This window comes from Ornithorhynchus anatinus, chromosome 3 (genome assembly GCF_004115215.2).
Source record: "Ornithorhynchus anatinus isolate Pmale09 chromosome 3, mOrnAna1.pri.v4, whole genome shotgun sequence".
Lineage (NCBI taxonomy): Eukaryota > Metazoa > Chordata > Mammalia > Monotremata > Ornithorhynchidae > Ornithorhynchus > Ornithorhynchus anatinus.
In genome coordinates, this window is record NC_041730.1 from 68,568,182 (window position 1) to 68,582,208 (window position 14,027).

A 14,027-nucleotide genomic window follows, 5' to 3' on the forward strand; every position below is an offset into this window, starting at 1 on the left:
CAAAAAATGCAAATTGGGGAAACTATACGTCTTAACATGCTAGACTATGATTCTTTCTGGGCCAATTCCTGGGTTTTTGGCAGATACTCAATATTCTCAATATAGTAAAGACTGGATTTACCTGAAATAAGGAAGGCTAGGAATAGTCCAAAAGAGTTACCATTAATTTAGCTTGCCTTCTTTCCATTCACTACTCTTGAAAGGCTAAACCAATATAAACTGGCATTGTTGGAGCTTCCTCTAGAAAGACAGCCCTTTAAAAGGGGGCAGGGGGGTGAAGGGGAGGGGAGATGCTCCCTGCTTAATGAATTTCTGAAACTAGGGCTGTATAAACTCAAGTATTATTTTTGAAATGAATAAGACTGATGAGCATTGTGGACAGGAGTCAAACATTCATTTTGCTTTTTAAGTCCAGTTGAGGTGAATTGAAATGGGGAGGGGAATCAAGTTTAGGAGTTATTTGTGAAATGGCTCCAAGAATACTTTTAAGCCTTGTAGCTTTATGTTGGGCTAAAAGTCAGACTTCACAAGGACCAGCAATATCCTATAACCTGAAGGGCATCCAAGAAAATCTCACCTTTAAAAATATGATATTATACATTACTAAAATGCATTTTCCTAAGTTAAGAGAAGTTGATAAAGCCAATAAATATATTTAACTGGATGAGAGATTGTTAATATTATCAGTTCCCCACTGCTCTAACAATGCTCATGCAAATCACCACAGGAGGTGGAAAGAAATCAGTCAGGGCAGGAATTTTAATAAAATCTGAAAATACTGACCATGAAATGTAGAGTAACATATAGTGGAAAGAGCTAGTAAAAATGTTTGCATACCAGTGGGAACTTTAGGCAGAGGAATACAGAGACTTGCTATTGTAGATGAGCTCATACCAACAAAACAGGAATACCAAAGTATTAAAATGCTTTAAATTAATAGTGTTAATATATATTTTTTATAGACTAGCTTTTTTCCGCAGCTCTCAGAGGACTTTATATCATGTTGTGCTTTCTCAAATGTACATTATTAACATTCTAGTAGTCTCTGGTTATAAACTGGCCTCTATTTGTTATTCTCTCCTACTTCTTTAAAGTACCCCTGCCTGACACCTTTGAAAAGCCCTCGGTCAGCCTCATTAGTAGAATTACAAAAAGAAGAAAGCTCTGAAAGGGGAAAGGCAATCACAACCACGATGCTGGATGGAAAGAGGGAATCCTGGAGCTAGCGTCTGGGGGAATAATAATAAAAAATATTGGTATTTGTTATGTATTATGTGCCAGACAATATACTAGGCTCTGGGGTAGATATAAAGCAAATCAGGATGGACACAATACCTGTCCCACAAGGGCTCACACCCTTATCCCCATTTTACAGATGAGGTAACTGAGGCACAGAGAAATAAAGTGACTTGCCCAAGGTTCACACAGCAGACAAGGCAAAGCCAGAACTAGAATCCAGGACCTTCTGACTCCCCAACCCGTGCTCTCTCCATTAGGCCACGCTGTTTCTGGCACACTGGGAAGAATAAACAAGGAAGGTGTCTCAAAGAAAGCAGGAGAGGGATCAGTGACTCTGACATGGCAAGAGTTTGAAGTACAAACCAGGAACAGGCCAAGGCTGAAGGACAGATAGACCAGGGGACAGTTTTGGAGAATCCAGTTGTGGCTTACTCCAAGTCCCTGCTGACAGAAAGGCACGTCCTGACAGTCACGAAAGGAAATGCAAAATGACACGCTCAACTGAGACTCACTGCTGTATGCAACCTACAACTCAAAGATCTACTTACTGAGCCATGATCCAGGGGTAACCAAGATAAGGGATTTGTCTGCTTGTGATTCATTCCTTCATTCAACAGTATTTATTGAATGCTTATTATGTGCAAAGCACTGTACTAAGCACTTGGAATGTACAATTTGGCAACAGAAAGAGACCATCCCTCGGCAATGATGGGCTCACAGTCTAAACGGGGGATTGTTGCTGGGCCCTGTCTAGGAAGCTGACTTTGGGTCCACCCAACTGATGTGTACCTCTTAAGACTCTGGATTTATTCATACCAAGGGCTTCTACATCCTCAACACTGCTGGGATGTGGTTTAAGACAGTCATCATAGATCCAAATAACTAACTAGGAGAATGAACTGAGCTAACTGCCCTCCAACAACTTCATTACCACCTTACATATCCACCCACTTCATGGGAGCATAAATTAGTGGAAAGTGTAGGTCTTGAAGTCAGAAGACCCAGGTTGGAGTCCCAGTCTGCCACTGGTTTACTGTGTCACTTGGGGCAAGTCACTTAACCTCTCTGAGCCTCAGTTTCCTCAATTGTAAAATGAGGATTAGAAAGACTGTGAGCCCTGTTTGGGATGAGGACTGGGTCCAAAAGATCTGAAAGTTTTGTATCTACCCTGGAGACTGCCACATATTTGGAGATTTTAAAAAGGCTGTAATTACTATTTTACTATTCTCCAACTCGCTCTGTTCATTCTTGCCAAGCTAACTTTCTAACTTATTCTTGATTCTCCCACTTCCACCTCTTCGGTCATACTGGCCCACCAACCTGGAAGTCCCTGCTCCCCACCGAAACTGACAGACTACAGCTCTTCCCACTTTCAAAGCTCTCAGAAACCGCCCCCTCCTCCAAAAAACCTTTGCAGTGCTCCAAATCACATCAAACCTACAATTACCTCTAGCCTCGTGTTTCTCCCCACTCCTGTCCTTACTTCACTCTGCTGTTCATATCATTTTTCTAAAAAAATTCAGTCCGAGTCTTCCCACTCTTCAAGAACCTCCAGTGGCTGCGCGGCCACCTCCGCATCAAACAGAAACTCCATACTATTGGCTTTAAAGCACTGAGTGTCAGCTTGCCCCCCTCGCTGATTTCATACCACCAAATTTCATACCACCAACCCATCCTGCACATTTCGTTTTTCTAACACCAACCTGTTCACGGTACTTCAATCTCATCTGTCTCACCACCGAACCCTTGCCCATTTCCTCCCTATGGCCTGGAATCTCCTCCCCCTTCATATAGGACACACTGCTACTCTCCCCAACTTCAAAGCCTCATTAAAGTCACATCTTCTCCAGGAGGCCTTCGCTGCTAGGCACTCAAGTCCCCTACTCTCTCTCCCGTCTGTGTCACCTACGCTCTTGGATCTGTACCCTTTAAGCACTTGATATTCACCCCCCCACACATTCTCCCCCTCAGCAGCCCTTACGTACATAGCTGTAATTTATTTTCATGCCTGTCTCCCTCTCTAGTCTGTAAGCTCCTTATGGATAGGGAATGTGTCTACCAACTGTTTATTGCATTTGCCCAAGCTCTTAGTACAGTATGCACTCAGTAAATATCATTATTTACACCCTCCATCACTTATGTACACTTGTATAATCGATTTAAATTTTGTCCATTTATCCTGACTGCCCTATCTGTGAATATTTTTATGTCTGTCTCCCAATTTACAGCATAAGCTCTTGGTGGGCAAGGAACGTGTCTTATACTCCTGCTGTTCCTTCCCAAGTGCTGGATACAGTGCACTGAACCTGTGGCCACTAAAACAACCTTACCATTTCTACTGCTACTGTTTCCTGACAGCCAGCGTAATCAAGACTTGGCCATCTTTACATGATTGCTAAATCTAAAAACAAAGGACAGTGTTGTTTAATAGTTTTCCGCATCAAGTAGGAGAGGGCTAAAAGGAAACAAATTTATAAAATTTAATCTGTTGAACATCTTTCTCCATTCTATTCAAACCTATCCCCTTAGTAATTTAGACAGTATATGCTTTTGATTTATCTATTTCAACACCTATTTCACTTTCTTACCTTTATCTTTTCCTATATTGTTTGGGCTACTTCTGAAACTGAATTCCTTTCCATTATTTAAAAGGCAGCTCCAAGGAATTTAGAGTCACTTCTTGAATCCATGAGCAAATGTGGGGATATCTAGACAATCATTTAGTTTCCCTAGTTTTTATTTGCTTGTCTCATTCTCTGGATCAATAAATCAATGATTCCACAGAACTATATGCAGTTTTTCTAAACCAAAACCAACAAAATCAACACCTGAACACTTACTGTGTGGAAAGTACTGTACTAACAGTGCTTGGGAGAGTACAGTACATCAAAATCTTCTATGAGCAGTAGTATAACCTTTAACAATCCCAAGAATATGTTGAAATTTAAAAATGATTTCTTTCAATACATTTAGTCACTATTCACAATGAAATGTTAATATTCACTTGCAATCAATATGTAAACTCTAGAAGATTCATTTCCTTAAGAGGTATTATTCCTAGTTCAGCAAGCAAAAATATAGCAGACCACACCTTCATTTGACTAGTACCATTCACACAGATTTTTAAATAAGGAACTTCTGAAATACGATAAACTGGTATTCTAGAGTAACTTAAAGGAAAAACGTGAGATACACTACAACTAGGAAAGGATTGCCTCATATTAATGTGAACGTGAGATACACTACAACTAGGAAAGGATTGCCTCATATTGATGTGATGAAAAGAGCATTTGTGGTAATTACATGTAATTCATTAACATATTTATATTGGCAGAGTATAGCAGAGTATTGACAGATATGTTGGATTATTAAAGGAGAATTGCTGGAAATAGTTAAGGAAAAAATTGGGGAGGTAGGTCGGTGTGGGTAGGGATTGTGGCTCTGTATTGTTGAATTGTACTTTCCAAGCGCTCTGCACACAGTAAGTGCTCTACAAATATGACTGAATGAATGAATGAAAAATTATTGATACCAATTCATCAATGAGAGAGAAAAATAAGGGATTCTACAAAGAACTATCTCACCGCTAGAAAAGCTATGAAGGAGTGCAACCATCACACTGTTACTCCAAGAGTTCTTTGATGTCACACTCGGACCCAGAATCCTGAACCAAATTAACCACTTCTCATGAGCATTTCTAATTCAGAATGTAAGGGATTACATTCTGGGTCCACTAGTGGCTTGGAGTAGCACAAAAGGAAACTTGGGGGGACAGTGTGCAATTCAACATGCTTGATAACATAATCAAAGTCCAACACCCCTAACTTCCCCTTTAATAACCCATTAGGAAACCAAAGACCATAAACGTACCCAAACCTCTCCTGAAACAAGTAAAAGTAAGTAAAAGTCACTACTATATATTAAAAGCAAGTACGCTATCTACAGACACCCTTCTCGGGAACATTAGTTGAATTTCAGTGTTTCCCCCCCCCGCCCCAGGCTAAAGGAAGAGATTGTTATGTTAGTCAAGGCATTTGTCTATTGGACAAATTGCATCAAGTACATTAGATCATTAATACAATAATATTTAAATCAAGATAATAGAATGTACGAAAATAAACTGATATTAGTTGAGCGGATCGGTTTAGTGGGCAGATCATACAATGGGAAATCAGGAAACCCTGCTCCACCACTGACTTAATGTGCAGGCAAACGACTTAACCTTTCAGGACATAAATTTGTAGTCGGACCTCTGAAATTCCAGGAAAAGAAGCACTGTGTATGTGTTCATCTACTCACAGATACATATACATGCAGTAATCCCCATAGGCATTTATTACTTTCATACCCATGGACTGAGAAGCATTTTTAAATATTACAGATACCAATACGATTACCACATTAAATATTGAAAAACTGAATAGTCAAAATGACTGTAAAACTAAATATACATATCTACAAATGTACTGATGATGTATATAAAAAAATTCACAAGTTAAGTTTATATAGCTGCACGTTGTGGGAACTAACTGGAAAAGGGATATTTTAGTGGGGGCTATGAATGTGAGGAAATTAGAGATCTGTCAGATTTGGGGAGGGAGACTGCCAGGGCAACAGTCGAAGCAAGGAAATAGGGGTGGGAGAGTTGAGGTTCAGAGAGTTTGAAGATTAACTTGGGAGAAACAAAGAGAGGGAGTTGGGGAATAGCGGGTGAAGAAAGTAGATAGGTATATGGAGTTGAGTTGGTGGAGAGCTCTAAAGCTGATTGTGAGTTTTTGTTTGGGAAGCCAGTGGATGACTTCAACAAATGGAGGGAGGTGTGCCAAGTGATGCTTCGAGAAGATGATCCATGATTTCTCCAGATGGGTGCTGGGTCACCAGTTATTTGCTCACATCACTGGCCAGAACCAACAATATTGGGAAATCATGATATTTAGTCGTTCCCAATTCCAAATCAAAGTTTGGAACTACTTACTTGAGTTTGAATCTTGGAAGTCCACAGCAGTTCTGAGATTGTAGTAATTAATTACAAAATAACAATGAAATCAAGAATAGCCTGGAGTCTAGTTTCATCACTAAGTACTCTACATATTGTCTAGGGAGAATTTGAGAATTTTGTAGGACTGCAGAAATGGCCAATAGAGAGTTAATATCAGGAATATAAGAAACAGGTAGATTAGGCCACCCAAACAAAGCAATTCTGGCTAAGAATAGAGGAACAGAGTCTTAACAGATAAAGTGAAGCAAATCTATGGAAAATGCAGCTGCAACTTGAAGGTCATGGCACTGAAGACAAATCAAGGACACAGGGAATAGGGCAGGAAAGGCAAAGTGAATGAATTTAATATGGTATGGGTTTTATAAAGGCCTGAAGAGATATAATCCATACTAACAAATTAAGCAAATGAGACTGAACATGGGTACCTCATAGGAAGTTGCTGAGGGTAAAAGTCACCCATAGGAACAAGATGAATATCAGCAAACTGAAAATTTGGGCATATATGAATAACTGCTTTGGCACCAGCAGTGCTTTCAGCACACAATAAGTGCTCAATAAATAAGACTGAATGAATGTACGATTCTGTCAGGAAAGGGTCACTGACAATACTTTTGGAAAAATCTGTACAATCAATCAATATTTGCTGAACACTGTGTGCAGAGCACTGTACTAAATGCTTGGGAAAGTACAATGCTACATTTAGACTGTGAGCCCTTTAAGAGACAAGGACAATGTCTGACCTGATTAATTTGCATCAACCCCAGTGCTTAGAACACCGCTTGACACATAGAGAGCACCTAACGAATACCGTAAATTTAATAATCTTGCAGACACGTTCCCTTCCCACCAGTGTTGATTCCAAACTCTCCCAAATATAACTTCCCTGGGAATCTTTACTGACTTTAAAACATGCAACTCACTGAATTCCCAGTTATATTTCCAACTCAATTGGCTTCATTATTAAATCAGAAAAATATGATTGAGATAGGGTATTTTTTCATGTCTACACAAAGGAAATAGAACACGAAACACCTTGTAGACTTCACATTTATGCTCATCCACTTCTTGAGGACAAAGAAACAAAATCCCTGCATTTACCCATATACTAACAGCAAAAGAAAGGAGGAACGTGCTCAGTACGAAGTTCTTCTGGGTGGACTAGGAACTAAGGGGAGGAGTCTGGGAAGCATTTGGGATGGATTATTTCTTTGGTGATGATAATACTAATAATCACAATAATAATAATTGTGGTATTTAAGTGTTTACTATGTGCCAGGCACTGTACTAAGCGCTGGGGTAGATATAAGGCAATGAATTGGACACAATTCCTCTTCCACATGGGGCTCACGGCTTTCATCCCTAATTCATAGATGAGGTAACTGAGGCAAAAAGAGGGAAGTGACTTGCCCAAGGTCACACAACAGAGAGAAACCAGGTTCTCCTGACTCCCAGGCCCAAGTTCTATCCACTAGGTCATGCTACTTCTCCCTAAAAGGCCCAATCCTTTGACAATGGGATGGGGCACTGTAGCATGTGGGACCAGTGGGTCACTTTAAGGAAGGATATCTCTCGTGAAGCCATGATCGGGGAATGTGATTCCCCCCAAGAATTCGTGATCTAGCGGGACAGACCTGCTACCTGAGTGGATCGGTGGGGGAAGCAGCAAGACGCAGTGGATATAGCACAGGCTTGGGAGTCAGAGGGTCATGAGTTCTAATCCTGGCTCTGCCACCTGTCCGCTGTATGTCCGTGGGCAAGTCACACTTCACTTCTCTGTGTGCCTTCATTACCTCATCTATAAAATGGTGATTACGACCAGGAGCCCCATGTGGGACAGGATCTGTGTCCAACCCGATTTACTTGTATCCACCCCAGCGCTTAGTAGGGTGCCTGGACCATAGTAAGCACTTAACAAAAACCATAGTCATTAATATTATTCTCATTCTTGGTGCAGTGTCTACCAGAGGACATTAGGATGGGGCGCTTTACTAAAGAGGATCCGTCATAAAACACGATCCTGGTGTGGGGTTGCTTTGGCCATGATGACTTAAGGGGCTATCTTGTTATCTGAATCCGTCAGTGGGAAGAGCCTTGCCCAGGTCACAATATTGTGCCTCACACTTCTTTGTGCAGTCCGGGACTAAAATGGGAAATATAAGGCCTGAGGGTAAGGGCTGCTCTGTGGACCAAATGTCGATGCAAACAAGTTATACTGAGTTGTTACACCAAGACCCTGTGATTGATATTAGCTTAAAAATCAAGGAGGTGCTCAGTAGGGAAAAAGACTAAAAAAATTCCAGAACAAAGAGAAAAACAAGAATATGTAATCACAAGCTTTGAGAAGTCTTTTCAGGGATAAAGACAGAGAATGTCGGATAGAAAACCACTGAAGTGCTGAGAGTAATATGCCTTTCAGTTGTTGGGGGATAAATTAGAAAAATTTTCATCTTTGCTAGAATCCTTGAAACTAATGAATTATTTAAAAATATCATAATTGGCAAATGTTACTCTAAGCTCCCAGCTAATCTTTGTATTTTGCTTAAAAATATTTTTTTTTCAAATAAATTTTCTAATGTTAATAAGAAATGGAAAGAAATAAAGTGTTATCAAAAATAACCTATATCAAATATTTTCCACATTTGTCTTAGAAGCATTAATCATATGAGACTATGTTTTCAAGCACATCTGGCTATTTGCATTATCACCGTATTCTAAAATATTATACAGAGTATAAAATAATTCCCCTAGATGTGAAGAAGGAAAGTTCAGGAAAAACTGTATATGAATTCTGTAAAATGCACACCCTCTGCATCATTTTATGTAAAATAGCCATTTTTTTTAAAAAAGCTTTCAAGAGAACACTCCCCCACTGGTATTTGACTTACACCAGAAAGGTTCTCATTTTGAAATAGTTACAGAATTCTGAAATACCTAGTAAATGAATAGGCATTGTTGACCTTTGCTGTTAACTTTAGAGACAAACGTAAGGGTTTTTAAATGTATTTTTATTCTAAATTTATGAGTTCAAGAATACTGGTAGTTTAATGATTTTCTCATCAGCATAGTAAGCAGCATGATCTGGTGGAAAGAGGCTGGAGTTAAAAGCCCTAAATTCTACTCCCAGGTCTGCCACTGATCTGCAGCATGACCAGAGGCGTATCTCTAAAACCTCTCATTTCAATTTCCTCTTCCTCAAAATAAGGGTAACATTATTTATTAATTAATCAATCAGTCAAAAGTATTTACGAAATGCTTACTGCATGCAGAGCACTACATTAAGCATTTGGGTGAGAACAATATAACAAGAGTTGGTAGACTCCTTCGCTGACCACAATGAGTTTACAGTCCAAAGGGATTCCATCCTTAATGTTTCAGAACATTGTGAAAATTAAATAAGGTAAATGATGTGATCATGCTTTGGAAAAATCAAAGTACTACAAAAATTTAAGATGGCATTACTATTAAAAAACACTAGATACATTCTTTTTTACTCCTATTTATATTTTTTCCAATCTTTTCTATTTCCATACTAACATGATGTGGTCTCTTTCATCAAAAAATGCATTCTCTTATAAATCAATCGTGTTGACTGAACACTTACTATATACAGAGCACTGTACTAAGTGTACTAAGTGCTTGGGAGAGTACAATAAAACAAAGTTGGCAGACACGGTCCCTGCTCACAACGAGCTCTGTAACTTTTAGACTAAGGAAGAATCACTGCAGTAACAAAAGACTTGAAAATACACATAATGAAAGGGTAAAATGTTACCCACTCTAGGATTAAATGCCAGGCCAAAAAGCAGTCCAAAGTGGTTTAAACACAAAATTGTATGCCACTTTTTTGCAAAGGATTAAAATGTGAGAAATGGACCTGTAGGTATCCAGGCTCTCCCCCAGATTTGAGCATACAGCAAAAATTTCCAGCTGGAGTGAAAATAAAATTGGATGATTGCTCTTGCCACGCCCACCACTTGAGAAAAAGTAAATTTCCAAACGTTTGGGTTTTTTTGGTTTTTTGGGGTTTTTTTCAGAATACATATCCTCCACAAGGGAATAACATAACTTCAAGTATCTAGATTGGCCTACAAAGAAAATGCATTATTTTGAACTCTTTTTGCTCTTCAACCTTATGGATTTCATCACCCATACTAAAGGCAGGAAACCTAGAAACACGATTTTCTGTTTCATAAAAATGAACAGGTAACTCAAATGTGCATTTTTTAAGTGTAGTGGAATAATTTTTCCAACTCAGTGTTACCATTATCATTTTCTACCTAGGGGATAATCAGGTGGTACCATTTTTATGGCATTTCTTATATATATGATTGAGAAAGACTCAAGAAAACACTTCCCAAATCCTTCCAATTAGCTGACTCCCCATCAGCAAAGGCTTTGTCTTTGCCCAGAGCACTGGCGTTTCAATTTCACCTTGCTCTGATATCTGGACAAGGAAAGTTGAAGACAGAGTCAGGTCAAAGGAATTGCATGTAATCAGGAAGCCCAGATCCATCGTGAGGAAGGTGCTGAACTAAAAATGCCATCCCACCTTCATTATTTTTTGGGGACTATCTTTTAAGGGCCACAAATTATGAATTAGATTCTGAAAAAGAATCACTCAATGAAAATCATTATGAGGAAAGTGTTCTCAATCACCAAAAAAGCCAGGGGGCAAAATGGAAAAGACCTCAGATAGGCACAAATAAAGGAAATTATCAGAAAAGGCCTTTGCCGAGGCAAAGTTCAGTGGCAAAAAATCCTTTCCTGATATAAGTTTTTGGACCACCACCAGTTTGGGGACTACTAGGTGGTGCTGTTAAATTGAAGGTGAAAGCCCAAAACAGAAAACTGAATGGCCCAAAGGAAAACCTAAGTGGTGACAAGAACCTAAAGGCACATGCAGGTATGCATCTTTTAGATTGGATGTGATACACTTACATGGCCCCTGCTGAACCTCTTGGGGACCAACAGTAAAGCAAGTTTAGACCTTCAAATCTTGAGACATCTATAGCAAGATGTTGATCCAATGTGGCTCCAAATATCTTCTGTTTTTCTGGCTCACCTAAAGAGGAAAAAACACTATAGAGGATGTGGGAACTGAATTTCTTTATGTAGCCTCTTCTAGAGCAATTGCTTGAAAAATTTGGCCTCTTCCTTATGAAATCTAGGGGTGAGATACATGTGGGATTAATGAAAACCAAAACCAAAAAAAAAAAAAAAGGGTGGAGAGAGACACGAGTTTGAAATAGAAGTGAGAGCAAAAAGTAATGATTGTGGTTCAACTCTGTGTCTGTTTCTTAGCTGGGAAAGAGCAAGAAGAGAAAGGGAAAGAGACACAAACACACACACACACACTTGAACAAGCTATTTTCTCTAACAACTATTAATGTGCCCTTGAGGTACCTAAACTTGTTGAGACTAACTTAAGCAAGAAATGGATAAATAAGATTATCGAGGCCCTTTGAGAACATTTTATTATAGCTCTCTCCCCTGGTTATTTAGCATTATTGGCCAGTAGAGAGACCAAGCTAGACTAAGCTAGTGCTTAGATCTCTGTTCCTTTTTAGAACAATATTTTGGTGTGATGTAATGAAGTAATGAAGTAACAGTAAGGGGATTTCAATTAAATCTTATATACTAAAGGAGCTTATTGAAATGGGGTATTGAAAAACTGATTTGTACACAGGGAATCTAATAAAAAACTAGGGAAAGCATCGGTTTCAAACTATTCTGAGTTAGTATATAGTATCCTAAAAACAAACTTCATCCATTTGCAAAAGAGGAGCCTTCTAAAGCAAGGCTTTCACAAGGACTGGAATTCTAAAGGAGGCTAACAGAATGAAATCAGCTGGTCTTAAAATATTGGTGGTGGATGTCAGCATAGAAATGGCAAGATTTGTAATATTCAAGCATTAAAATTCCTCCAAATGCTTTTTTTCAAAATAAAGGAAATTTAAATTTTATAATCTTTACCTGTTTTAATGTAATTTTTAAAGTGTAAAACAATGTGACTTTCTTGGCATCTTTGGTTTTAATCAAAGCCCATTTGAGCCAGATCAGAACGTAGTTCTACTTCCTGAAAAAATAAGGATGGACATGGTCCTTACCTGACGCGGCTGTTCGTTCATTCGTTGTGGGTCCGATTTCACTTTGTTACTAGGGTGGTTGGTAACTTTGGTTACTGGTTGTTTGAAAATTGATGCTGTTTGTCGGATTGGCAATGTTGTATTCAAGTCTGGTTTACCCTGTAAGCATATTTTAAAAAATGATGACCAAGCCTTGCGTAAAAAAATGTTTAAGTAATTAACTCATTTTTATATCTTTATCAGAAAAAAAATTTTACTGTTCCAAAAAATTGCCCTGGTTTCCCATTCTTGACAATGATTATTCACACTCACAGAATCTGAATGCCTTAATGCAGCACTTTTTTGTTTATTAAAACAGACCACAACTCTCCCCATCTTCAAAACCCTATTTTTAAAAAAATCACATCTCAGTCAAGAAGCCTTCCCAACTAATTCCTTTTCCCTTATACTTCTCCTCCTTTTTGCATCACCTAGGTACTTGATCTGTACCCCTTAAGCACTCTGATACTCACTCCACCCCCACAGACTTATGTGGAAATTTACTGGAATGTCTGTCACCCCAGCTTGATTGTAAGCTCCTTGAGGGAAAGGATGAACTCTTATTTTACTGTACTCTCCCAAGCACCTGGTACAATGCTCTGCAACCCGTAATCACTCAATAAATGCTACTGATTGACTGAATTGGTCAACTGTTCACATTTGATCATTTTTATAATGCTAGGGAAAAAAAACTATCAAAAGGCTCTAGCTTTTCATATCAAATTGTTAACAGCATTTACATACTGTCAATCGGGGTGCTTGTGGGTAGAGAAACCACAGCATATTGCCTAGTATAACTGAAGAACAGTTTTCTGTTTCTGTCAGTAATAGCTGTATTTCTTTTCTGGGCTCAGGTTTACTATTCTTGTTCCTACCCAATTATGTTATTTATAGTCTCCTACAATGATCTGACCAAATTTCCCCCTTTTTGAAGCTTTCCAACTTATTCTTCAGATCTTACTCTTCAGAGCATCTCTATTTTGCTATAGTCCTATTTGAAGATCCACATTTGTATCTAACTCAAGTCTCTAACTTCAAAATCATCCTTTCAAGCCCCAAATTAAAAGTCAGGGAAGAAGGATCAGACGTAGATATTTTAAAATCCATAAAGGAACATATTTACTCCCAAGCGATTGCTTTAATTCCAAATATGCATACAATTAAAACCAGGAGAAATAGTTCTGCAAACAGCTAATGTTATGAATACAATTCTTTGAAGAAGACTAATATTGCCACTAGATTCTTTGAATTCAAATAGTTCTGATCTTTCTTAAGTAATCTGCCAAGGAATTAAATTGACTGAAGTGGAAAACTAAGCTTCTGGTTACTAGCAAATCCAGAAAATAAGGCTAAATTTCGAATTTGATTTTAGAGGGTTTACGTTCTCCACATGTTTAACTCTTCCCTTTGAACGAATGATGAAACTGGAGCAGAAGCTCAAATTTTACTTGTCTTGGGCCCATTATCTCCATTCTAGACATCTGCACTCTGGTATCAGCCCATATCCAATCCAATCCCCTACCCTGGTCTGAATCTTCAAATATATGCAGGAATCTTCCTGCTCTTGCCTACAGTACGGTATTCCTTCTCGCCTACAAAGTCGAATTCTAGAACTAGGAAGAACTAGTGGCGGGTTAATGCCAGCCACTCTCTATGAGTTAGGA

At 38.8% G+C, this 14,027-nt stretch overlaps 1 protein-coding gene across 1 annotated transcript in view; it reads right to left on the bottom strand.

Moving 5' to 3' along the window:
• Positions 1–14,027, bottom strand: part of MBD2 (methyl-CpG binding domain protein 2) — an 86,496-nt gene that overhangs the window by 24,817 nt on the left and 47,652 nt on the right. The window contains 1 exon segment of the mRNA XM_029059860.1: positions 12,346–12,483. Coding sequence (XP_028915693.1) covers positions 12,346–12,483 — 138 coding nt within the window.